The sequence below is a fragment of the Elgaria multicarinata genome, chromosome 2, assembly GCF_023053635.1.
Source record: "Elgaria multicarinata webbii isolate HBS135686 ecotype San Diego chromosome 2, rElgMul1.1.pri, whole genome shotgun sequence".
NCBI classification, from domain to species: domain Eukaryota; kingdom Metazoa; phylum Chordata; class Lepidosauria; order Squamata; family Anguidae; genus Elgaria; species Elgaria multicarinata.
In genome coordinates, this window is record NC_086172.1 from 75,266,244 (window position 1) to 75,292,196 (window position 25,953).

Consider the following 25,953-nt stretch of genomic DNA (forward strand, 5'->3'; position numbering starts at 1 on the left):
AAGAGTTTCTCTGAAATTGAATTTGGCCCTCAGGCACATATGGGGACGTGCCCCAAACGGGCTGCTCTGGGGCACATCATCCCATTTTTCAAGCAACCCTGCGCATACGAAGCTGCTTTGGGAGGTCCGTCTCTTGCTATGATCTCCTAGATGCCCTGTGGCACGACCAAGGGTGGATTCAAGGGGAAAACCCTTGTACTGTTGTTGCTGCAGCCAGAGATCGTCAGAGGAAGGGAGCGAGGGCAAAGCAGAGGAGAGCAAAACCTGTAATGTACAAGTAGGTGCTGGATTATACTGCAAGGAAATGGGCTGGCTTAATTATGCCTCCTAGCAGATGGAGTCTTCCTGCCAGCCTTCATTGCCTCCTTTTTGTAAGGAGGCAATGAAGCAGAGCAGGGTAGATTTTCTGCTTTGATCTAGGGGACCCCACTGACTGCCCTCTGGGACCAGAAGTAGACGTGCCGATTCACTTGATCTTGCCAAAGACCCAACGCAGCCAAGGGAGATGGGCTACTACTCCCACTTTCAGTCCCAGGAGACCGAAAATAAGTTGCCTTGACAGGGCATATCTTCACTAACGAGTCTAATCTGACACAGGAACCCTTTGCCTATAAAAGCTGTAGGAAGCAGGAAGACATTCACGAGTGGAACTTTCCTCATCACTGCATCAATATTTATTTATTTAATTTAAAACATTTGTATCCCACCCTATATCACTAGGATCTCAGAGTGGCATACAAATAAAATCATACAGTATGAGCCTGTCCCTGCTGAATGTCTTTCTTTAACAGGGCTGTCAGGAACCCTGCCAGAGAGATATGCATGGACACCTCAGGAAACAGTGGATTGCTGAGCTCTGGCTTATTCCTATGATGTTGGAGTTGATCAGTTCTGAGTTCCTTATTTGTATGAAAGTTCAAAATAGAACTTAATTAATAAATGTAATAAGGACCTAAAATGTATATGCCACTGAACCCCAAAATAAGCTTTGGACTACCCCATATTCTATATCTCCATGATTGAGGTGACTTTCCCCTTCAAGTTAATAATTCTCTCCAATCAGTCCTGTTTTTGTGCAATGTTAATTAATGATTACCCCCAATAACAAATTACAATTAAAGAATTGGAAGTATAAACCCATTAATAAGCTTATTATTCCTATTCCTGAGAAGAAAGAGAAGTATGAGCAAATTCATCACTGCTGCAGACTTTATCCAAAGGTCAAAGTGAAGTCAGGCAGTGTGGTGTGGTGGCCAGACTAGGACCAGGGCAACCCAGGTTCAAATCCCCATTCAGCTATGAAGCTCTATAGCCCTCTATTTTGCGTCTTAATTTGAACTCAGCCCCAGGACATAACGATTGCTCCCATACATTCTTGGCCAAAATGTAGATAAGCGTCAGCTCCTTGATATCCTGAGGAGCTGGAAGTAACATGAAATGGTGGGGTTGATGCTTTAATGTGGATTTCTGCCTTGAGCAAGGGTTGGACTCAATGGCCTTATAGGTCCCTTCTAGTTCAACTATTCTATGATGTTTAGAATGCAGGTGGCAGAAACTCATTGTGAGAACAGCCAAAGGTAAATGAGAGACCGTTTATGAATTTACGGTAGTGCTAGCAGAAAAGAAATCTTACTTTGCTGCCACTGTTGCATCTGTGCAGTGTTATCCAGCAGAGCTATTTAAAGTAGTTAACGGTCTCCTTCATAATAGAGAATGGTTCAGCTGCCAGAGAGATAGTGTGCTCTTGTGAGTACCCCATTTCCCTCTTTCTTTCTCGTACACACACACACACACACTTTTCATGTCTTCAGCATCAAGTGGCAATGTGAGTGAGCCATCCTAGATCAAGCACCACAGACAGAACATTCATATCATTCTACATCCTGTCTCATTCTAAATGAACGTTTGAAGTCTGTGCCTTAGAATGTGTATTAATGAGATTTTCTAGGGTACTGACTTCCATTTTTATCTTGGCACCAGATGTTATCCACAAGTCATTCAGTTCAAGAGCCAAGAAATTACACATCCCAATGAATGTTCATCCCAGAAAGCTTTTAAAGTAGCCTCCATAAAAATTAGCCAAGTTGGGTGGGTGTTTAACCCTACTGCATTGTGGGTAAAAGGGGCAAGCATCAAATGGTAGCAGGCAGAGAACTTATTAAGCCTGCCGAGCTGTGTTGAGTCAACACCTCAGGGGATGCGGTGTAAGAGATAACCACTCCTATTCCTTTTATACCAGCACTAGAATCTGGCCCCGGTCCCAGTGCTGGCACACCTATTGCCAATAGGAGAGATGTGCTGGTGATTCCACCCAAGGTATGGCACACCTGTGCCAATAAAGGACAGTTATGCCATTAGATTCTCTCTTCTCCACTTGCAGCATTCAAGGGACCTTTCTAGCCTGGAGGAACCATCAAAAGACTGGTAGAAATCTGGGCTGGGCAGCAGTTTCCTAGCAAGGTTCTGCTTGTGACGTGGTTTGCCAGTCATGAGCAGTGACTGCAGATAAAGCCTATATCTATGTGCTGTCACAATGGATGGGGTTTTATGCAACATATCTACATCCCTACATACATTTGCACAAATACTATGTTCATCTGCCATGAATGGTTTTTATTTAGACAGTTTTAGAAACATTTGCCAGTAGATGAGTGATACACAAGCCTAGCCTTAGCTCTCTATTAAGCCATTGTAAATTGCTGCCAGGCACCACTAATTGGTATAATGGCATTCTGCCTGTTCTCACTGGCCACACTCCGCCTTGCTCTTGGAGGTTGGCGTCTGAACAGCATATCATAAGTAACCAGGTAGCCATCATTATACATGTATAACTTGTGGTCATTGGGGTTGTAGCTCACGCTTTGTGGTGTATCGGCGAGTTTATCTATAAAGATGTTTGTCGTACCTTCTTTGCCGGTATTGGTGTCATATGTGTAAAAGATCTTCTCTTTGTGTGCACTGATCCGCTTGAGGGCATACAACACTCCACAGATCATGAACGTGTTGGTTGCATCAGGTTTGAACAGTGAGGTCTGCCATTTCTGGATTATTTTCAGGTTATCAGGATCCAGCTTCCCAATGATCACTTTCCCCTTGCTACTTTCTGTGGAATAAATGACCCACATGCCCTTCTCATCCCCAGCAAAATCAATGTCTTGCCAATTGACGCCACCATAGGAGTACCAGTTGTTGAAAGCAGCACCTTCTATTGTTACACGCCGCAGCTTGTGGGTTGCAACTTCCAGCTTGCACAGGTTCCTGGAGTTGTAGCAGTTGTAATAGAAACTGCCATTGTATAAGATTGGTCCACTTCCCTGGCCGCAGTTGATGTAGTTCCAGGTGAGGCCAACGTATTGGGAAAGGCTTTTTTCTATTTGGTTTTTGTACAAGAGCAGGTCGGAATATGAGTTATAGAGGCGGTAGGTCTCCATTAAACGTTCATCGATGTTGAGTGGAGCAACCCAGTACATGTCTGGATTGTGGTTTCCAACAGCAAAGTCCTTCCCCCAGGCTCCATATCTGTAGCTGAAACCTCGCCAGTTGAGTTTCACTATAAATGGCTTGCTAATGTTAACCAATACTTTACCTGTGCAGTTACCTGTTACAGAATAAAAAAGGAACATTACACTTCTGCTGCCATTGATGGCTTCTCTTGATGAGATTTGTTGTTTTGTTGTTTCCTGTAACCACACTACACCTTCTGCTGGTTTCAGAAGCCCTGCCAGATAAGTAACGGTTGACTCCATTTCTTTAAGGGAAAGGATTCAGATCCACAAACTTATGGATGGATCAGCCTGGACTCCAGTATCCCTGCCATGTTTCCCCCCACCCCCTGTGTAACGCTTTCAAATGACTCCTCTGTACTGTCACTGGCCTGCTACTCATCAGATATTTCTCTTCCAAAGGTCTACCATTATTCAGGGCCAATGTCAAGGGTAGACATGGTTAGGCACCTTCCAAAGGCCCACACCCAAGCAGGGCCCCACTGACAAAGGCCCCCTAGAGTTGCTGTTGCTCACCATTGCAACGTGCTTCTTCACTTGCCTCTCTCTGGCCCAGACAACGGTGGTGAGGAGGAGCAGTTGATGCCACTGCTTACTCACTCTCTAGATCTCTGCCTGTCAAGCAAGCAAGTGGTACCAATGATAAGAAGGAAGAGGAAGAGCGGCTGGTGACAAGGATGGTGAGAAGGTAATTGAGGGTGACTCCCTGAAGGGCCCTCAAAAGCCTGGAGCCAATACTACTGTGATTACAATGTTCCTTTGGAACTAATCAAAAAACAAAAAGAGAACAGATTCTCAGATGTGCCAAAGTGTAATTTGTTTAATTTAAACTCAATGCATTTCAGTGATTAAGGGGGCAAGTGTCAAAAGATGTGGGGGGGGGGGGAAAGCAACTTTTCAAGTCTGCTGAGCTACGTTGAGTCAACAGCTCAGAGGACAAGGCATAACAGAATCACTCCTCCTTTTATACCAGCACTGGAACCTGTTTAATTGTTTAATCACTATCTTCTCCAGATTGCCCTTGATGAAGGAGTCTCTGAAATGTGTTGGGTTTAAAATAAAGAAATTAGACTTTTGCACCTTTGAGAATTTGTTCTCTTTTTGCTTTTTACTGATCCCAAGTATCTCCCTTCTGGTTTTCATTTTCTTCTGTACTAATCAACATCGATGCAGACTGGGAACTGGTCCAGTGAGAAAGAGGAATCAATGGTAAGGTCAAGACTTAGGTGATCATAAAAATCCGCTGTGTCAGATGCCCCTATAGTTGTACACTGAGAATTACAGTAATATCTGCCACTGATGGGAAGGGGTTAAGTTTGTGAGGTGCTCGGACATCAGTGGAATGGAACATGCAGACAAATCTGTGTAGAAAAGCCTCAGTTCCGTTCCAGCCCAAACTAGCAAGACCCCCAGGGTTACTCACCATATTCAGGAGCCAGGAGGCCAGCTGATGGGAGGCCAAAGTTGGGGTTGCCAGCAGCTTCTTCACAATCAGCCAGTTGTTTCCGGAGTATGGCAATTTCTCTATGTGTCACCAACACACCGTTTGTGTCAAAGGTTTCTAACTGCCACACCATACTGGAGACGTTGTTAACCTGAACAAAACATATTGGCACATGTCTGAAAAAGCAATCTCTACTTAAAGGAACTTCCCAATATCTCTATTTAAAGGAACTCTGACAGCCTGGCTTGGAAAGGCCTCCACCTGCAATCCTGGAAAACTCCTGCTAATTAGAGAAGGCAACGCTGAGCTAGATGGTGGACTAATGTCCTAACTTTGTAAAAAGCACCTGTGTATGTTTATATGAATGTACCAAATGCCAGCTTTTTAGGAAATATGGCAGTAGCTTAACTTGTTGGGAGTAGACCATACCTCTTATTTTGAAGTAGATATGAACAAATGTCCCAGGGATGGATCAGGGTGTCTTGGGCTAAGTGTGTGCCAAAGTAAAGTGATGTAGAACCACGTTTCTGGGTAAACTGCATGTCCCCCATTTTCATGAACAGCTGTAGAAATGTCCATTTCCTGGGGCCTGTCTTGATGAGGGGTTTGCCTTGGGGTGGATTCAAAGTGGCGGCAGGTCATCTATATGACGCAGCTGCCATTCTGAAGCCATCCAAGGGCAAACCTTCTAAACTCCACTTCAAAAAAGTCGGGCACCTACCCCGACTTCCTGGGACACAGGGGCATGCCACAGCCGATGACGGCTACTGATTGGTCACCATCGGCTAGAGAAGGGCTGGTTCAGGTGCCACACATGACACATTCCTCTCTTCCTTCCCCTCTGGCTGCCTTGTTCCTTCCCATATATAAAGTGGGGAGGGGGAGGAAGAGGAATGGGACAGCCAGAGGGGGAGGAAGAGAGGGACCCTTCCTCTGACCTCCCTCTTGCAGCCCTGTTCCTCTCCCGCCTGCTTTTTTTAATTATTATTTCTTATCTATAGATGCGATCCTTCACATCTATAGATAAAAAACCCCACCAGGGTGTGTGTAAAGAACAGGGCAGCAAGAAGGAGGTCAGGGGGAGGAGAACCAGTTCTCTTCCCTGTCTTCCTCCCCCCTCCCCTGTTCCTCCCCCCTCCCTGGTGCTCGCCGGCAACTCCTCATTTGCGCTCCTTCTGGTGCAGATGCCAGGAAGGAGTACGAATGGGGGAGCCCAAGGCCTCCTGGTGCCAAAGCAGGACTGGGCCCTGGATTAATCATGTTAATCAATTAATCAAGGGGGTTGGACTCGATGGCCTTGTAGGCCCCTTCCAACTCTGCTATTCTATGATTCTATGTACTAAATGTCAATGTTCTAGTTCAGGCATGGACAACTTGTCACCCTCCAGATGTTTTGGCCTACAACTCCCATCAGCCTTGGCCAGTACAGCCAATTATGAGCTGTAGGCCAAAACATCTGGAGGGCCATAGAAATATATTGTCTGTATCAAAAACAGAAGTCTCGGCTCCATACCTAACACTTTAAATTTTCCCCATAGCAGGTCACGCGAGATTGAATCAAAGGCAGATTTTAAATCAAAGAAGGCCACAAAAAGCTCGCCACCTTTGGGGGCCATATATTTATGCACTAAATGGGCCAGAACCAAACAGTGATCCATGGTAGAGGAGCCAGCCCTAAATCCAATCTGCTCTCTGCCAATGATAGCCTTGTCCTCAATCCACTCTTTGACCTTATCATTCAATAGGCTTGCATATAGTTTCCCTACCCTCGATAGGCGACTAATGGGCTGATAATTAGAGGGATCATCCCGTGGACCTTTCTTGTATATAGGGATGACAGTAGCTCTAAGCCATGCCTCCGGGAAAAGCCCTGTTTTGTTGATTATAGAAAATAGGGGCACAAGAATTGAGGTCCACCAACTGATATTCTCTCAGCATCTCTTGGGGTATTCCGTCAGGACTGGGGCTTTTCCAGGTTTTAGCCCATCTCTGCTTTAGTTGATCTGGAAATATCTTAACCACATTGGAGTATAATTTGAACTCCCTCTTGCGAGAGAGAGTGAGAGAGACAGAGAGAGATGTACTGTTTCCATTTCCCCCCTAATTATCAGGGTCACTTGGACTACATGTATATTTCAGGCTTCTAGTTCAAGTGGAAATACCTAAGAACGTTGATATCCCAGTCAGCAAGTCCGAAGTTAAACTATGGAATTCACTATCACAAGACGTGGTGATGGCCACCAACTTGAATGGCTTTAAAATGGGGTTAGACAAAGCCCTGGAGGAGAAGGCTATCAATGGCTACTAGTCCTGATGACTATGTGCTACCTCCAGTATCAGAGGCAGTATGCCTGCTAGGGTGACCATATGGAAAGGAGGACAGCGCTCCAGTATCTTTAACAGGTGTATTGAAAGGGGAATTTCAGCAGATGTCATTTGTATGCATGCAGCACCTGGTGAAATTATCTCTTCAGCACAACAGTTAAAACTGCAGGTGCCCTGCTCTCTTGACCAGATACAAAAGAAGGCAGGGCTCCTTCAGCTTTGGATAGCTCCTTTAGAGTTCTGACTGAAACCTGGAGCGGATTCACTGCCCCACTGACATCATAGCCATCAGCCTCCACTGGATTCAAGGCCTGATTTTCTTGCTGATCCCACTTGTGGATCCAAACGCAGCCAATATTTATACCGCCATCTGGAACATTTTGCACCTACCATGTTGAGTAAATGTTCTGTCTCCAAATCCGTTCCATTTAGGAGTTCCAACAGATTGACAGCTTGGTGTTTCAGGTTTTCAATTGTTTGTGAAACTGTTATGAAGTATTTTTCATCTTTGTTGCCATCTATCTCCATCTGAGTTACAATATGAGTAATGTTTTCCAAAGTTTGATTATATTTGTTTACCTTCGTACTGATTTCTGTGAGCTAGAGAAAAGTAAAACACACTTCTAGTATACACACTTAGCAGGATATTGAAAACACCTTTCCACATCCCATAACCATAACCATACTGTTTCTATGATTTCTTTCCATAACCATCATTGCTCCCATATTTGCTAGCTTCCCATGTACAGAAGATGTGAACACGCACACAGACATATATAGAGGAGCATTGAATTTTATGAGTCCCCACCTGCAATCCAAAGTAGTACAGTTTAGACACATGTTTACCATCTAGCTAAGCTACTGCATGTGGTCACATAATTTAAAAGCAAAAAGAGAATGCTATTTGATAAAAGAAATAAGGGGGAAGGCAGGAGGGAGACCACAATTTTTTGATAATATTGCCATATTCAACAGTTAAAAAGGAACATCACCAACTGCATTGTGTGAAATTGAATGCTGTGCATTATGTTGCAAGCATGTGCACTGCTGGTACACCTCTCCACCAATGCAGAGAATTAGTTTCTGTAACCCCAAGAATAGCAGCGTGTGTGTGTGTGTTTGTGTGTGTGTGTGTGTGTGTGTGTGTGTGTGTGTGTGTGTGTGTGTGTAACTCGATGGACTCGATGGCCTTATAGGCCTCTTCCAACTCTACTATTCTATGATTCTATGATAACAATAACATTTTAAGAAAGCATCCATATATTTTCCACAAACAGCCAAATAAGGACTATTCAATTTTAGGGGCGGATACTTTTCTGTTGCTACATTTCCCACCCACCCCAGCAGTAAAAATAAATGCTATCCCAACATCTTTTTATTATGGTTTTAATTTTTGTGAACCACCCAGAGAGCTTCGGCTATCAGAGAGCTTCGGCTATTGGGCGGTATAAAAATGTAATAAATAAAAATAAATAAATAAATCTTCTTTAGTAACTCTCTGTGTGTATCATGCACAGACACACATATTGTATTAAATAAACAATGAGCATTTTTTTGTAACAGACAACCACATAGACAATTAAAACCAAACCAAAACTTCCAATGTTTTGAGAAAGAACCCACAACCTGCCATTTAACCTCTTAGGGCACAATCCTATTGATTGTGTCCTTGATGATAGGAAGCCAACAAACTTGGAGGCATCGGATCATTCAATGCAGGGTGGGAGAAACAGCGGAGGCGATCTTTGCCTCCCTGTCCAACCACCTTGCATTTTTTGCTAAACAGGCTTTTTTGACCATCTAGCAGGGATGCTTCAGAGGGGGGGTAGAAGGAGGCTGGTGAGACCTCAGCATAACTCGTATCGTGGGTTCTCCACTCTCCTCTGTGCCTTCTAGAACACCCACTTCTGCCCCTCTTCCAGGGTTGTTTCTCCGACATCGAAGAGCAGCTGTCTTTCTGTGAAGATCTTTCTGTGCAAGTTGTGAGGGGGCCAGGAGAGGGGGGAGTGGATCTCTGACTCCCTCTTCTGAGGTTGGAGTGCTGTCTCTGACCTCAGAAGGGGGGAGGAATCCCCAGTATCTTACAACCCTCAGACAATGTCTAGGAGCCATAGGATTGCTCACTGAAACTGATGTAAGGCATTACAACCAAACACCATAATTGTGAAAAGGGATCAGGCTAGTATGCCATAAGCCACGAGTCCTGAGAAGTCATGATTTGGAAGTCTTAACACACCTTGAGTATGGTGCCCACTTACAAACAGCCAAAAAAGAGGAATTTATATGTCTACTGTAGATGCAAATTTAGAAAGTAACCACTACAATTTAAATAGAGATATAATCCATGTCAACATAATGGGGAAGACGTAGAGTACTTCCAGATGGAGGGCTTCTGGGCTACCAATCAGAGATAATTGTGCCTTTGTCTCCTTATTGGATTTTCTGTGGTAATTGGGGGGAGGGGGAACAGACAGAAGAAACAGTTGGAAGCCCTAAACGTCTTGGAACCTGGTTACCTGAAGGATTGTCTCCTCTCATATATACCTGCCTAGACCTTAAGATCATCTTCAGATGCCCTCCTCCACGTGCCCCCTTCAAGTTAGTTGAGGCAGGAGACTACCTAGGAGAGGACCATTCCAGTGGTGGCACCTCGAATGGAGTTTGCATTGTTGTCTTTTTGGCACCCCTTGCTCTGCCTTATAGTTCTTTATCTTTAAACCAGACTTGGAGTGGGCAGCCCTTCAAATATAAGGCTGTGCTCTGTAAAATAGGATAGATAGAATGTGATCATAAAATGCCCACCCCATTCCTACATAGTGTTGCTGAAATAGGCAGAACTCGGCAGCATTTAGAATCTCAAGGCCACCAAACCTGCTTTCTATATGTCTAGGAGTCTAGTGCTTACCTTGTTAAACTCTTCAGTAATAAGCACAGTCAGGTTCTTGTACATTTCTTCCAGGAAATCAATTATATGTCCTGGGAAAGTAGTGTCAGGAAGCTCAATGCTGCAGATACACTCATTACTTTCCGTTCCTTGCCTTGGTACTGGCACCTCATGGAAGACAATATGATCTGCAGCAACCTGAGAGGATGGATTCAGAAACGCAAATGAAGATTAGTCTTTGGACAGTTCAGTTAAGTATTCTTTTCTCACATGCTCAGAGTTGACATATAGGGCATCTCTATATTATGGAAAAAGCCCTCACGCTTATCAGGCTTTTTTCCCCTCGGGTCTTTTCATGTTGACTATGGCTCCTTTAGATGATGACTAATGGCAACCATGTGATTTGTAATTGAAAACCTCCCCTCCCCATAAAGTTAAATGAAACATTGCCATCTAGTGGCCTGCAATATCCCACGATAATTTTAAATAATTGTATTATCTCTGATCTTTTAAAAAGTGAGATTACCAGGGGAAGGCATGGAGGATGTCCTAGAGGTTGACAGCATCATGTAAAAGACCTGCAAACTTCTTTGAGTGGCCAATCATTCATGTAGAGAGACTTTAAGGTCAGCATGGTTTCCTGAGAACGGTGACTAGCCACCCTGCCCTTCTTTAAGCCAATCCCCACCCCAATTATTATTATTATTATTATTATTATTATTATTATTATTATTGTGTCATTATAAAGTTTAAAACATACATTGGGGGGGAACAAAACCATAAACGTTTAAAATACACAACAAAATTATAAGACATTAACATAGATGGAGGGCCAGATTATTCTCCAAAGGCCTGCTGGAACAAAAAAGTTTTAGCCTGCTTCCGAAAGCCCATCAAGGAAGGAGCCAGCCTAGCTTCCCCGGGAAGAGAGTTCCAGAGCACTGGAGCAGCCACCGAGAAGGCCCTCTCCCATGTTCCCACCAAGCGCGCCTGTGAAGATGGTGGGACTGAAAGAAGGGCTTCACCAGAAGATCTCAAAGCACGGGCAGACTCAAAAGGGAGAATGCGTTCTTGATCAAAGTCTCTTCTGATAAGGTTCCTATTTTAGATCTGGATGCTGTGGATGATAAGAGACTACTGTATGTGTGAGTAGTTTTTTCTAGGAGCTACTCACTTTTGCTCCGGGAATATGTAATTCATGAAGACTTCTGTTTACCACAGACTTAAAACTCATATATTTGTAATTCTAGAGAAATCTGAGAACTCCCCTTCTGTGGGAAGCTAGTGAACTCTAATAGGTGGGTTGTCTGCTTTTTTATTAAGAAGAGCCATATTAATTTCTACACTGATTTATTCCTCCTCCCCCCCCCCCCGCCCCAAAAAAGGTCTGTTTAAAAACTGCTCCTGGGAGAAGGGAGGAAATGGCTGAGTGATCTCACCACATCCCAGCCAATTGGGCTTTGGGACCAGCACCGGTGGCTGGACCAAAGTCCAGGGCCCAGCAGCCTTCGAATGATCACCCAGAGAGTGGCAAGTGAGGAAGGCAATAGAAGCAAATTGCATTTTATACATGGAGTCATGATACTGTTATTATTCAAGTGAGTTTACAATACAAAACTGGACCTGCTTGGAAGAGAAGGAGAAGGAGAAGGAGAAGGAGAAGGAGAAGGAGAAGGAGAAGGAGAAGGAGAAGGAGAGAAGAAGGAGAAGAAGAAGAAGAAGAAGAAGAAGAAGAAGAAGAAGAAGAAGAAGAAGAAGAAGAAGAAGAAGAAGAAGAAGAAGATGAAGATGAAGATGATCAGGGTTGGCAAACAGTTGTGTTACTGCTGTTGTTAACATATTGGGAATCTAGAAGCAGCATGGAATGGTGGTGGGCGGGAGAGAGAAGAGAAATGTTAATTGTGTGATTTGCAGCTGAAGTAATAATACACGTGGCCATCTGAGCCACGCCTCATAAGATCATTAAGTCAAAAGTGTAATATTACCTAGTTGCGCCATTGTGTACATCTGATCAAAGAGCAGTGAGTGTGCTTCCACAGTGGGCTCACCACTACAATTATATACATCTGGACAAAAAGGACATTTTGGGGGTAATGATAATAGTCAAGAAGAAACAAATTGAGATGCTGCTAGAGATTCAAGGCACAAAAAAAGCAAAGGTGGGCAGGCAGCAAAGACAAAGCATCTCTACATTAAGGAAAAAACCATATCTTTACCAGACTTTTTCCCCCCTTGGGTTTTCCCATGTTCACTATGGGCTTCTTTAAACAAGCGACCAACAGCACCCACATGATTTGTAATTGAAAACTTCCCTTCTGGGCAATATTCCATAAAGTTAAACGAAAAGGCCTTAATCCCGTGATGACTTTAAATACTCCATTATCTTAGATTACCAGGGGAAGGTGTGGGAGACATCCTAGAGGTTGATAGGGTCTTGTAAAGGACCCACAAACTTCCGTAGGTGGCCAATCATGAGCCATTCATGTAGAGAAGCTAAAGAGGAGCCAGGTAGGATCTTTAGCAGGGCAACAAAGAAAGGCATGATTGAGCAAAGGCAAACACAAGGCAGGGTTCACAAAAGCAAATCCCTGCATTATTCTTTGTACTAACTGATTCAGCTATGAATATATGGAAAGCTGTGCGTGACTCAGCCACGCATGCTTATTCACCAATCCAAAATCTCAGAACTGTCAGTTCGGGCAGCACCAATCGTCTTTGGGGCAGTAGAAGGTAGAGGAGTCTGGAAGCAGTTAGCTCTGTTCTCAGATAAGAGACTGACGATGTCAAAGCTGGCAGCACCATTCTTTTTGATGGGATCTCCTATAGGGTGGACCACATGGGCAGCTTCTTCCCCTAGCTGGATGTGGTTGGAATCACGTAGGTAACACCAGATGGTTCAAGCAGTTCCCAATCCAAGGCTTGAATGGAAACCTTTACCCATGTTCCCCTAGTTAGATAAGGGAGATGGATTGCCTGTGCAGCATCCATATTTACATGGAAGAGAAGACCAGGGGAAGATCACTGCTTGCTTCCCAGTTAGCATGGCCAACTTCTTTTGAATAGGGGGGAAAAAAGAGAGGGGGGGTTATGTTGGCTGCATAGGAGACAGAAATGTACAGGTGAAACTTTTTCTAGCATGGAATCATACAAAGTCCAAATGGGGACAGCTTCCCTGGTTGATTTCTGTCTGTAAAGCAGCTGTTAAGGCATGATGGCTCTGGGTGCTTCTAGCGCTAGCAATGAATGCAGCTGTTCCATCTTTCTCCCCTTCATGGAGTTTCTGTGGAAGGTGGTGGGTGAGGGTTCCAAGCAGAAGAGGAGTTGACATGCCATCACTTTCCGTGAAGGTAGGGTGACCAGGAAGTAACGAGGGACAAAAGCACAGGCAGAGAAGCAACGGTAAGGAAACACAATTTTCACTGTGAGATGATGCTTTAGGTCAAAAGGGGAATCATTAAACTTTCCTCACATCTCTGGTTCCAGTCCTGGCTCGTTTCGCTTCTGTCAGCAGGTCAGCCTTTCCTCTCCGAACAAAATACTCACCAAAGAAGTCACAGTGAGGCACAGGCGCAGCCAAGACATGGTATTAATTGTTTCTGGGAGTTTACTAGGGTGTTTTTTGAACTCTCTTTATAACAGGGAAGGCACTGGGGGAAGGAGCAGGATGATCCAGAACGGAATTTCCCAAGGGTTAGGCTTGGACTGGATGTCATGAACATCCCAAAATTAGTTTTGTCTGCACACTTATATGCCCACCTGAGGAGGCGTTTATGTCTGATTAGATAAAGTACAATGGTGTGTGAGTGGGCTGTACGAAGTCTTCTTGTGCTTTAAGCCTCCTCTGCCTCTAGTTGAAACCAGATTTTCAACCCAAGGGCAGGGGGCGGGGTAGAACAAACAGGATTATTTTTAAATATCACATTTTGCATTTACGTATCCAGTTTTGCATTCAAGTTTACCCTGATCCTGCCCTTCCTTCCAGGCTTTGAAATGCAAACCATGGATCAGAAAAGAAAAATATGTACATAATGTACAAAAATATGTACAAAAATATGTACATATGTACAAAAATATAACCCCAAATACTCCATAAGGTGGCCCTTGATGGATATTGCTTGGCTCAACGGATTCTCCAGGCAGCATGGAGTTCCACAGGGGATAGTTTGAGCCACCATGCTACTTAATGTCTACATAAAACTGCTGAGTGGGTCCCCCCCACACCCCATCCAGAGTTCTGGAGTGTGTTGCCATCAGTATGCTGATGACATGCAGCTCTATTTCTCCTTTTCATCTCCATCAGGTGAGGCTGTGGATGTGTTAGATTGGTTCCTGGCTGTGACAATGGACTGGATGAGGGTTAATAAAGTGAAGCTCAATCCAGACAACCGTCGCATTTTAAGATTACAAATAATAAAATGGGGGGGGGGGACTGGGGCAGCCAAAGTGAGCTCCGTTCTACATTCCCCCATTCTTTAAAATGCCCCCTTTAAGTTTGTATTTCCCCCCCTAAAATCCATGGACTCAAGATCATGAAAGTGGGGGTTGCCTGGTCCTCCAAAAATTATATTTGTTTGTGTAGTGCTCTGAAGGTTTAGAGTATTAAATTAAAAAAAGGGGAGGTGACACTGTTCCTCCCCCCCCCCCCCATTTCTATGGGGTTTTTTGCTTTTTTTTACAGCCACGGAACTGCGTCCACTGCCAAAAAGCCGGGGTAAATGCCTGACTTTTTTGGAACAGATTTTCCAAGTTTTCCCCCTGGATGGCTTCACATTTGCTGCTATGTCATGTGTCCGAAAATTCTAAAGTGTGCATTTACGGTGGTGTAAAAAGCCGTATGGACAAGCCCATGGTTAGACAGTGGAATATATGTATGCATGTTTGACTGAGAATATGTGTGTGTGTGTGTGTGTGTGTGTGTGTGTGTGAGAGAGAGAGAGAGAGAGAGAGAGAGAGAGAGAGAGAGAGAGAGAGAGAGAGAGAGAGAGGGAGAGGGAGAGGGAGAGGGAGAGGGAGGTGAGGGGCTGGTGGTGGTACTGTCCACTTTTGGCTCGAGCCCTGCCCTCCTCTGGCATGCAGCAGGTGCTGACAGATTTCTCCAGTGGGAATAAAGATTTGGTTGGGGGCGGGCGGGTAAGGGAGTTTCCCCATCTCTACATAAGGGAGAATATACTGCATTTGTTAACCTTTAAGCCTACAGTCCTAATCTAAGCAAGAAAGTTACCTCAATGGCCAGCTTTTAAGATCTTATTATTCGAAGTGCCGCAATAATTCTATTCATCCTTTCTGTAATTGATTGTTTTTTTAAAAAAAAAACACCCCTTAAATGAAACACAGACTACTTTCGGCTCCCACAGACATTTTCATGTCTTATTTCATGAAAGAAGAACTCCCCACACATTATCTGTACATGGAATATTTTTAGAAGGAGCTCACTGCTTGTTCTGCGCTCTGTGCCAAGAGATACCCTTTGTAGGATGCATAGCTCCCCATGGAGGCACTGACAGTCTGTGCTAACCCAGCATGGCTATTCTTACAGGAACTGTTAGCTAACTTCAAAAGGGCTGAAAAGCTTTTCATCAGGGCTTGGAAGCTACTTGTGCTCTTATCTATGTACATAAAGGCAAAACTGAAGTACTTTGGCCACATAATGAGAAGACAGGATACCCTGGAGAAGAGGCTGATGCTAGGGAAAGTGGAAGGCAAAAGGAAGAGGGGCCGACCAAGGGCAAGATGGATGGATGATATTCTGGAGGTGACAGACTTGACCTTGGGGGAGCTGGGGGTGGCGACGGCCGACAGAAAGCTCTGGCGTGGGCTGGTCCATGAAGTCACGAAGAGTCGGAAGCGACTGAATGAATAAACAACAACAAATGTTTTGTACAACGCATCTCTCAGAATTATCTGCAAAACTTCACCTGGATGGCTTTTTTCTCTTTTACACCTTGTTTTTGACTAAGAGCATGTCCATTTAACCACCAGTCATGTTTTTCCTGGCTCTTTTATTAAGAACATAAGAAGAGCCATGCTAGATCAAAGCAAGGGCCCATAATTGTGTACAGTAGCATTTCAAGGGGGTGGAGAATCTTTTTTTTTTTTTTTTTGCATTTTAATATTTGTACTAATTATATTATTGCAGGGCTAATACTCTGAACTGTTTTGTTACTCCTTGTGGATTGCCCTGTGAAATAAAAGTTGAAAAAGTCTACAAAAAGGGACTTCCAGAGTACTCGGCACACCACGCAGGACTGAGCTGCAAGCAAGAGATCCATGTTTTTGTTGTTGTTGTTGCACAAAGGGGGACAGATTGTGGTATATTTCTGTTTGAATGTTTACTAAAGACATATTTTGTTAAAGTTATATTTCTTTCGCAAGTTTGTTCTAATTAAACCCCATAGAACCCACACTAAGAGAAGTTATACATACAAATAACAACTGTTGAAATTCCCATTTTAAGGTTCATCAGACAAGCGTTTTATCACATGCTCGCTACTGCCCACTTTAGACGACGTCTGCCTCCCATGTGCCTCCTGCTCCTTCCCCTTGTTTTTTCATCACAAAATAGACTCCTTTTAATCTGACTCTTTTTAAAAAATAGAATAACGTGGGGGTGAAGCGATGGTAAGGAAATACAATTTCCCCCCATGAGATGATGCTCTTCAATGCAACTGTTAAAGATACAGGAGCCCTGTCCCCTTTTTTATATGGTCATCCTAAACCGAATGCATTGGGGCCTTCCCCCCCTCCTTTTTTTTGCAACAGTAAGGCAGGGCCAGTTCTCTCTCCTTGACAGCATCCCTTAATATATGTTCTTCTCTGTAAAGTATCAGCCGGACCCAGAAAAATCTCACATGCCACATGATGGAACCAATAAAAGTTGAATGAGCAATCATAGCTTCCGCATCATTGGAAACAACCACCACCATGTAGGAGAAGAAAGAATATGGTTAGATGGCTGAGGAAGCTGTGAAATGTCCCCCATTTCTAAATGCATAACAGGAAGGAGCTTTGGATCTGCTTGCTAGAGATGGGTAGGAAACCCACACCCACCCACCCACACAACTGAAATAAACTGCAAAGTGGATTGGGATGGCAAGGATGCGCCCCCAAAAATATAGCTATGAAGAAGAGCAAGAGACTGCTAATTAAAAACAGCTCTACTGCAGCTGAAAGTCATCAGAAGAGCCCTTCTGAAGGCTTGTCTAGTCGGGTGTTCTGCTCCCACAGTGGCCAACCAGATCTGTGTAGGAAGCCCACAAGTAGGACATAGCTTCAATAAAACCCTTCCACGTATGTTCCCAGCAACTGGTATGTAGAGTTATATTGCTTCTGATATTGAAAGTAACATATAGCCAGCATGAAAATTAGCCATTGACAGGCTAGATACAAGTTGATTGAATGATGCAGCAGTACAACATATATCCAAAGACAACTTTGAGCAATCAACCCAACTGTAAAGCAAATCAGGGATTGATTAAAACAACTCACATGCTGCCAAATGCCTGGGAAAGGAGTAGAGGAAACAATGAATTTTACTGCAACCAAATCCTATTGTTTTCAGTAACTCAAACAGATGGCTTGGATTGAGTTGTCCATAGGATATTAAGAAAACTAAAGGAACAAAATGGGATTACGGCTGAAATTCTACATCTCCGTTATTTAGGGGTAAGCTCCACTGAATTTAGTAGGATTTACTTTTGAGAAGACATGCCTAGGATTGCACTGTAAATCACTTAAAAGACTATATAAAAGAAGAAGTAAAGAGTGTTTCATAACATTCATCAGTTGGAGGGGAAAACAGCAGTCATGTTTATTTTGTATTTACTGATAACAATCTTTCTCCAAGTTTACTTCTCACTAATGAGCTCACAATGCCTTTCACTGTGCCTAATGCACCCCATTTCCTTAACAACACCAAGCTGTTCTTCCTCCTGATTATCTAGACATTTCCCTTGCTTGTCAGGTTCTTCTTCTGGTCACTAGGTGAATTATGATCTTTCTTGCTAAGACCAGCCTGTGCCTGCTTGATTACATGACCCTGTCCATCCTCACTGTTAACATCCTGGCCTTGCTCAGTACCAACAGCCTGGCCTGGCCTGCTTGCTCGGTGATGTTTGAATATGGTGAATTATGATTGGCTCATCCCTTGATTTTAAGTGATTTTTAAAATGGAAATTTAAAAAATGCTCACATCTGTGTAAGTTTTAAAGATAAAGAAATAAAAAAATGGCACAGTGATAGCTCTTCAGAGGGCTTTCAGCATGCCAAATTTGAACCAGATTGGGCCATCTCTTGATTTTTTAATGATTTTTTAATGATTTTTTTAAAAAAACCTTAAACCCTTTTCCTCATAGTCCACCAGTGTGAAGGATCGATCTTTCATTGCTTTGATCATGTGAGCTGGGCATCTTCAAGTTCATTAATTACAGATCTGCTGGTTCCCTTACTCAAAAGTAAATCCCATTGATTTCAACTGCTAAAATCACATGCAGGCTTACCTTTGAGTAAACCCTATTGAACAGCAAGTCTTACTTCTGAGTAAACACATATTAGAACTGATTTAGTGTGGTCACTCAAAAGCTTTCTTTTTTAAGTCTTAAAACAGCAAACTGGAAAGAAGTGCTCTGCAACCCCATGCTTACTTCTGTTTACTCACTGTTCAATGGTGTTTACTCAAAGGTAAGCTCTTCCTTCCTTCCTCTCTCAGTAGGGTATAGCAGTTCTCTCCCACCTATTTGCAAGGAGTGCATATGAGGGGTATAAAATTCAAGTAATAACTGAGCTTTGGAGGCCAAAAGAGGCCAAAGGAATTAATATGGTCTCAGTTCCATACAATTCTACAACAGAGTTCTACAAAAGAGTTAGGGTGACCTTCATGGTATTTAGGAGAATATGCAGATTGTGAGATCCAATGAAATGTTTGCAGTAAATTATTTTTATTTTTTTGGTTCTGCATTGGATCCTATTAAAATTTCTAAGGGACCTACTACAGGACCAAGAAGCATTGTTCATTTTATAAGCAAATCCTGTCAAAAATGGATGTGCCATGGATTTTCAATGGACCACATTAAAGTATATCTCGACAGATATAAATTGCTCCAAGGCCGTGTAACATTCTCTGGGTGGTAAGTGGGACTTCTAAATCTTTTTGGTTGGCATAATGAAAGGTATTTCTCCTGTAGTGGGTTAACTTATGCTATTCCCCCCCCCCCCACGACCTACAAAGAAAGGAAGGAAATGTTTAAGATCTGAAGAATTGTAATAGATATATTTTGTAATAGTTATAATGGCATCACTGATTTCCAGGGGGGAGGGGAGAGGGGAGAGATATTCATGTTAAAGTTTATTTCATCTTCATTTCTTTATTCCTGTATGAAATTTAAAATATATTTTTTTAAAAAAAGAAGTGACGCTGAGCAATGTTTTGGGATGCTTAGTTTCCCTCAAATGTGATGCCTGATGTGCTATTACCATCTGAGATGCAAGTGATTTAATTTCATTGGATTCGACCCAGGATTGGCACATCTTGTGAGTTTAGGAGCTGGGATGAAAATAATAAGAATCTGCATGCAGCAGAACTCTAGAAATTCAGGTAGCCCAGAGTGATTAAAAAAAGAGTCTAGTGCCTCTGTACAGAGGTGCTTTTAATGCTATTTTTTGTCCTTTTAATAGCTGGGGTGCTTCCCCTGATTTCAAACATATAAGTGTTCAAGGTACAGGCCAAATAGATAAAGGTGGTGTCTTCCCTCCTCATTGTACATGAAGCGGTTTCACTGGCTGGAATTCCAGGGCCTGTTCTGCCTTGATTACATCTCAAAACGCAACGAGCTCTGCAGTGTGCCCAATATTATGCTGCTTTGGCCCAGACAATTGCAGTGCCAGCATGGGAGGCTTGTGTGCAGCCAAGAGCAGTGCCCAAATATGGGGCTCCCCTGTGCCCTCTTGAACCAGCTTTGACAGGTATCATTCCCATACTCCCACTTCTGGCTAATAAAGCTGAAGAGGGCATGAAAAGTAGCGCCAAGCTTTGGTTCAGGCATAGTGTCAGGCTGAACACATGTCCGTGCGTACATACGCAAAAAGGACTGGGCTTTTTACCGACACGCGTGGCTTGTGCCCTGTCTCGTCCTCTTTCAAGGTGCATGAGCAAGAGGTTACAGTGTCTTTTTACAGTGGGCAGGAAAACACTCCTCAAAAGAAGTATTGTCTAGAAAATTAGGAAATGTGAAGGGGAATCTATGAAACCAATAGGATGTTTTAAAAAGCTTCAGTCATGATAGCAGCTCCTAGTTTTTCAAGAAGGGTTTAATTTTCTCATTGATGATTTTAATCATTGTGTCTATAAAAGTTAAAGAAGGGAAATAGATTAAGTTGCAAAGAAATAAGATGTTCGGCTGAATGGGAGGTAAACATATTTTACTTAAGAAGGAAATCAGATGTTGGGAATGATTTCCAAATGAGAGTTAAGAACTCTCATTTCTTATTTAAAATAATACATCGGAAGAGTCTAGAGCAGATGGTGTTGGATGGGAGAATCATTTCTAAGCTCTTCTAGTGCTCTGGATGCCCCTTTACATTATTTTAACAATATATACACTCAGTTAAGAGCACAAAACAAAAAGATGGATGTAATTTCTAAATATTTGCATGGTGCTGCATTTTATTTATCATAACATTCATCAGTTGGAGGGGAAAACAGCAGTCATGTGTATTTTGTATTTACTGATAACAATCTTTCTCCAAGTTTTCGTCTCACTAATGAGCTCACAATGCCTTTCACTGTGCATTAGACACCCCATTTCCTTAACAACACCAAGCTGTTCTTCCTCCTGATTGATCTAGACATTTCCCTTGCTTGTCAGGTTCTTCTTCTGGTCACTAGGTGAATTATGATCTTTCTTGCTAAGACCAGCCTGTGCCTGCTTGATTACATGACCCTGTCCTTCCTCACTGTTAACATCCTGGCCTTGCTCAGCACCAACAGCCTGGCCTGGCCTGCTTGCTCGGTGACGTTTGAATATCAGATTGTAATACACCAGAAAGCCATCATTGTACATGTAGAGTTTCTGGTCATTGGGATTGTAATTCAAACTCTGCACAGTGGGAAGAGGTTTCTCCATAAGGATCTTGTATTCCTGTGCTGTGCTGCTGGACTCTGCTGGTGTCTTGTGTTCCTGGTCTGTCTTGGTGTCAAATGCATAAAATATCTCCTCATGGGTTGCATTCACTCTTCTGGTGGCATACAGCACTCCACAGATCATGAAACTATTGGTGACCTCAACCTTCTTCTGTGAGGTGGTCCACGGTGTACCTACCTGCAAATTGTTAGGGTTTACCTTCCTAATGACCATATTCCCATTGGCCTTTGTACTACCATGAACCATCCACAGGCCCTTTTCATCGCCAGCCATGTCCACATCCTGAAATTTGACACCCTTATAGGAGAATATATTATTGAAGGAAGCTGGATCATCATCTTCTAACTCCTTGCGCAATAGTCGCATAGTATGAGGGTCTGTCATGCACAGGGCCCTACTATTGTAGCAGTTGTAATAGAAGGAACCATTGAAGAAGATCACTCCACCCCCTTGACCACAGTTTTCACATTTGTCTTTAGCACCTTGAAGGCTGAATTCCATAACCGGATAATAAAGCATCAGTTTTCTGTATGAGGAATATACACGGAAGGTCTCCCATATACGATTATCTTCGTTGGCTGGAAAAACCCAATAGTGGTCTTTTGATTTGGTCCCTATGGCAGAATCTTTTCCCCAGGATCCTGCCTTGAAATTTGAACCTTTCCAGTTGAGCTTCATCAGAATTGGTCCACTGACTCCCAACAGCCCATCATGATCACATTTACCTGTAAAGAAATCAGAATTGCATTCATTCTATTACAGGTTATATAAATAAGTTCATCCCTTCTCTCAGACCATGTTCTGCTTTTCCACAAACTCAAGGGGGCTGAAGAGGAAGAATTACAGCTCTGATCTTTCCATGGCTGTTTGACAAGTTCCTGGGCTTTCTATGGGGATGTCAGTCCTTCCTGGGCCCATCATGCTAATCCTGGAAGCCCTTTTAGAGAGTTGCAGAGTAACCCCATTTCTTTTAGAGTGGGATTCATTCCCATCAGGTCCGATTGGGCAAGTTGCCACATGCCCTGAAGCCCTCTTTTCCGGCCCAGGCTTCTCTCCTTCTTGGTCTGTGCACGGATTCCCAAAATCACTCAGTGGAAGCTGCCCCTCCTATACGCAGGGCAGGGAAGACTGCACAGAGTTGTGTTGTTAAGCTTTGCTCTGTGTGTCGTGGTGCATTTGCTGCCCATGAGCGTTGTCACTGCACATTCCATGGCAATCCATGAAAGAGATGCTTTGCTGACAAAGGCCTTTTGCACTGGCCCTGGATAAGGTGGACAAGGAATTTGGCCCCCTTGGGGAAAACGTTGGACCTTGGGGAGAAACAAGCCCGTGGACACCCCCACACACACACACACTCCAAGTCGGTCCCCTCATGGCCCAAACCACTGGGTAGGGAGGAAAGGAGAGCCCCTGGGTGGCTCCTCCATGCCAGAACAGCTCTGAGACCAGGCGAGGCAGACAGAAATGGCTCCTCGTTTCTCTGCTGAGGAACTGCAACCGTTCAATAGCCAGGGAAGGGAAGGCAAAGCCCACATGTCTTCCTATGTGCCTGCCCACCCCCACCCTCAGGAAATAACCCCTTCAGGCCATAGCCTGAGCCCCCTCCCATTTGCTTCGCTTCTTCCCTCTTCAGCTTTCACAGAGGTGTGGGGTGAGGCTTGGGGCTCTTGGGAGAGATGGGCCTTGGGAATCCTTCCTGTCTCCACTGCCTTTCCCGCTTTTGATAGCAAGTGAAATTGATAGATGCCATGTATATCATGCCCCATCAGAGCTGTCCGTTATGCTGTGAGGCCTTGCAGAAGAACTATCATAATACAGACACAAACTGATTGGAGTCAGTTCATTGGACCTTGTGAACAAACCCTTAGTTTGCACGATGAAATCAAGAGAAATTTATGCATGTACTGTATTTTCTGGTGTATAAGACTACTTTTTAACCCAGGAAAATCTTCTCAAAAGTTGGGGGTTGTCTTATACGCCCAGTATAAGATGACTTTTTAACCTAGGAAAATCTTCTCAAAAGTTGGGGGTCGTCTTATACCCCCAGTCGTCTTATACGCCAGAAAATACGGTACTTACTAAATTGTGAGCACATTGTGACTGACTCTAAGTTGTCATTTAGTGAGTTTCACAGCAGAGGTTGGGTTTGAACTTTAGCAGTTCTAACACTTTATTAACTACAGAAGACTGGTTCCGGTTCCTAACATCCCCTTCCTGGGCAAGGTGCCTGAGCAGGTGGTTGCCAGCCAACTCCAGACACTTTTGAATGAAAATGATTACTCAGTTACATTTCAAAGGTGCATCGGGCCTGGTTTTGGAATGGAAACTGCCTTGGTTGCCCTGTGAGATGTCCTTTGCCAAAAGGAAAAGGGCAAGAGCAACTCCACTGATTCTCTTGGACCTCTTGGTGGCTTTTGATACCGTCAATCATAGCTTCTTCATAGGCTATTTGGGCTGGGAGTTGGAGGTACTGCACTGCAGTGGTTCTACCTCTGCTTGGATGGTGGTGCTGGGGGAGGGGGGCATATATCATCTATACATCATCTTACAGAAATTATCTCTAAGTCTCAAACATAATGTAAATTTTAAACCCTTCCCCCACATATTCTCCCACTGTTCCATTGAGATGTTGTAGTTTTAAGCCCACTTTATCATACAGTCTTTTACCTGCTCATCTTCCGTCTCGTATGTTAATAAAAGTTTACATATCTTTGAGTTAACATGTTCATCATTTGTACATAATGCCATTTCAAATTCAGATTTTAGTTGCTCAAACCCACTCAAAAGAATTGTGTTCTTTTTGACTATTTTAAACCTTTCCATAATTTGTGCATAAGAAAACCATTGACATGTATTGTGTAACCTTCTTTCAGCAGTTCCTTGATTTTAACTTACATTCATCTTGTGACATTTCTAATACATCATTATATGTCAGCCATTTATGCATATTTGGAAATTCCCTTGGATAGCCTCCTGTGCTGATACCCAAAGCGATATTTTCTGACAAAACCTTGGTTTATATTTATTCCATATTCTTAAGACAGCATATCTCACATGATTATTAAATTCTATGTTAACCTTAGCTTTATCGTACCACAAGTAACCATGCCATCCAAATCTCAATTCATGTCCTTCCAGTTCCAGCAGTCTTCTATTTTTCAGTAACACCCAATCTTTCATCCACACTAGGCAGCAGGCAGAGAAATACACTTTGAGGTCTGGTAGGGTGACCATATTTTGGAAACCAAAAAGGAGGACAACATGGTCGCCCCCAAGGGGGCGTGCCCACCCGAACATAGCCTTGGTCACATATCTGATTTTACAGCACACATTTAAGACAAATCTCTTCTACATAACATCTTAATGTTAAAATCACTGAAATAAAGAACAAGTGAGAGATTCAGTGTATCTGAAATTAACTTCACTCACTCCTACTTTTGTAGGTTTTGCTGTACTTTGAAGCTTTTGCTATACTCTGTGTGTTACATTCTCCCCTTCCCTCAAATATCTTTCCTGACTGTATCTTCACTCATTGCAAACTGCTCTTGTTGTTAACAGGGTTTGCTACTGGCCCCAGATCTGTTTCAAATTTGGTATGGCTAAAGCTCTACCTAAAAGCTATCATGGTACAAAGTTTCATCTCTTTATATTCAAAAATGATGATTTTAAAAATAATTTTAAAACCTCAATTTTTTAAAAAATCCTAAAAAATCAATGGATGAACAGATCTGTTTCAAATTTGGTGTTGCTAAAGCTCTACCTAAATCCTATCACAGTACAAAGTTTCATCTCTTTAACTTTAAAAATGACGATTTTAAAAATAATAATTTTAAAACCTCAATTTTTAAAAAAATCCTAAAAAATCAATGGATGAACGGATCTGTTTCAAATTTGGTTTGACTAAAGCCCTTCCTAAGAGCTACCATTGTGCCAAGTTTCATGTCTTTATCTTAAAAAATGACGGAGTTATAAGCATTTTTGTTAATTCCCATTAGAGCTGCCCTTTGAAAAAAAAATCCGAATTTCCCCTCCCCATCCCGGATTTGCCATCAAAACCCCGGATAAATCCAGGCAACTCCGGTCATATGGTCGCCCTAAGGTCTGGTAGACCCAGCTGTCCTCTTTCTTTTGCATCTTGCAATATTTTAATTTTAACTCTTGGCTTTTTTGCTTGCCATATAAACTTGGATATACTGTATCTCTCTGCCTCTGCTTAAATGGTAAATCTGATGTTAGAATGGGTATTGTTTGAAACATTCATTTTAATTGTTGCAATTCTCCCCAAAAGTGACAGCTGAACCTCTTCCCATCTTACTAAATATTTTTAACTTCATTCCAAACCTTCTCATAATTATTATGAAATAACATTCAGTTCATGCGCTGTGGCATCCCGGTTGTGGAATGAGCTCCCTAGAGAGGTCCGCCTGGCGCCTACACTGTACTCCTTTCGTCGCCAGCTGAAGACCTTTTTATTCACTCAGTATTTTAACACTTAATTTTAACTTAAATTTAAATTTTACTGTTTTAACTCTGTATTTTATTCTTATATCAATTTTGCTGCGTGGTTTCATCCTGGTTGTGCTTTTGATACTGTATTTTGTATTTGTGCTTTTAACCTGTTGGTTGTTTTATTATGGTTTTAATTTTTGTGAACCGCCCAGA

At 42.9% G+C, this 25,953-nt stretch overlaps 3 protein-coding genes across 3 annotated transcripts in view; all 3 read right to left on the bottom strand.

Moving 5' to 3' along the window:
• ZNF142 (zinc finger protein 142) overlaps window positions 1-25,953 on the bottom strand; it is a 411,120-nt gene that overhangs the window by 34,202 nt on the left and 350,965 nt on the right. The gene's annotated exons all lie outside the window — the stretch shown is intronic.
• LOC134393299 (olfactomedin-like) lies at window positions 2,682-13,738 on the bottom strand. Its single transcript, XM_063118329.1, has 5 exons — window positions 13,700-13,738; window positions 10,178-10,354; window positions 7,663-7,872; window positions 4,927-5,098; window positions 2,682-3,598 (listed from the first exon to the last, which is right to left on the bottom strand). The coding sequence occupies exons 1-5, from the start codon at window positions 13,736-13,738 to the stop codon at window positions 2,682-2,684; spliced, it is 1,515 nt and encodes a 504-aa protein (XP_062974399.1).
• On the bottom strand, window positions 20,992-24,238 carry LOC134393300 (olfactomedin-like). Its single transcript, XM_063118331.1, has 2 exons — window positions 24,187-24,238; window positions 20,992-22,016 (listed from the first exon to the last, which is right to left on the bottom strand). The coding sequence occupies exons 1-2, from the start codon at window positions 24,236-24,238 to the stop codon at window positions 20,992-20,994; spliced, it is 1,077 nt and encodes a 358-aa protein (XP_062974401.1).

Bases quoted from the DNA above. Each gene is read 5' to 3' on its own strand.
- LOC134393300 (XM_063118331.1), bottom strand. From the start codon at position 24,238: ATGCATAAATGGCTGACATATAATGATGTATTAGAAATGTCACAAGAT. The intron at 22,017-24,186 runs GTAAGTTAAAAT...ATTTCTTTACAG, and splicing joins AGAAATGTCACAAGATGAAT to GTAAATGTGATCATGATGGG.
- LOC134393299 (XM_063118329.1), bottom strand. From the start codon at position 13,738: ATGTCTTGGCTGCGCCTGTGCCTCACTGTGACTTCTTTG. The intron at 10,355-13,699 runs GTGAGTATTTTG...CCATCCTCTCAG, and splicing joins GCCTCACTGTGACTTCTTTG to GTTGCTGCAGATCATATTGT. The intron at 7,873-10,177 runs GTAAGCACTAGA...ACTTTTCTCTAG, and splicing joins TTACTGAAGAGTTTAACAAG to CTCACAGAAATCAGTACGAA.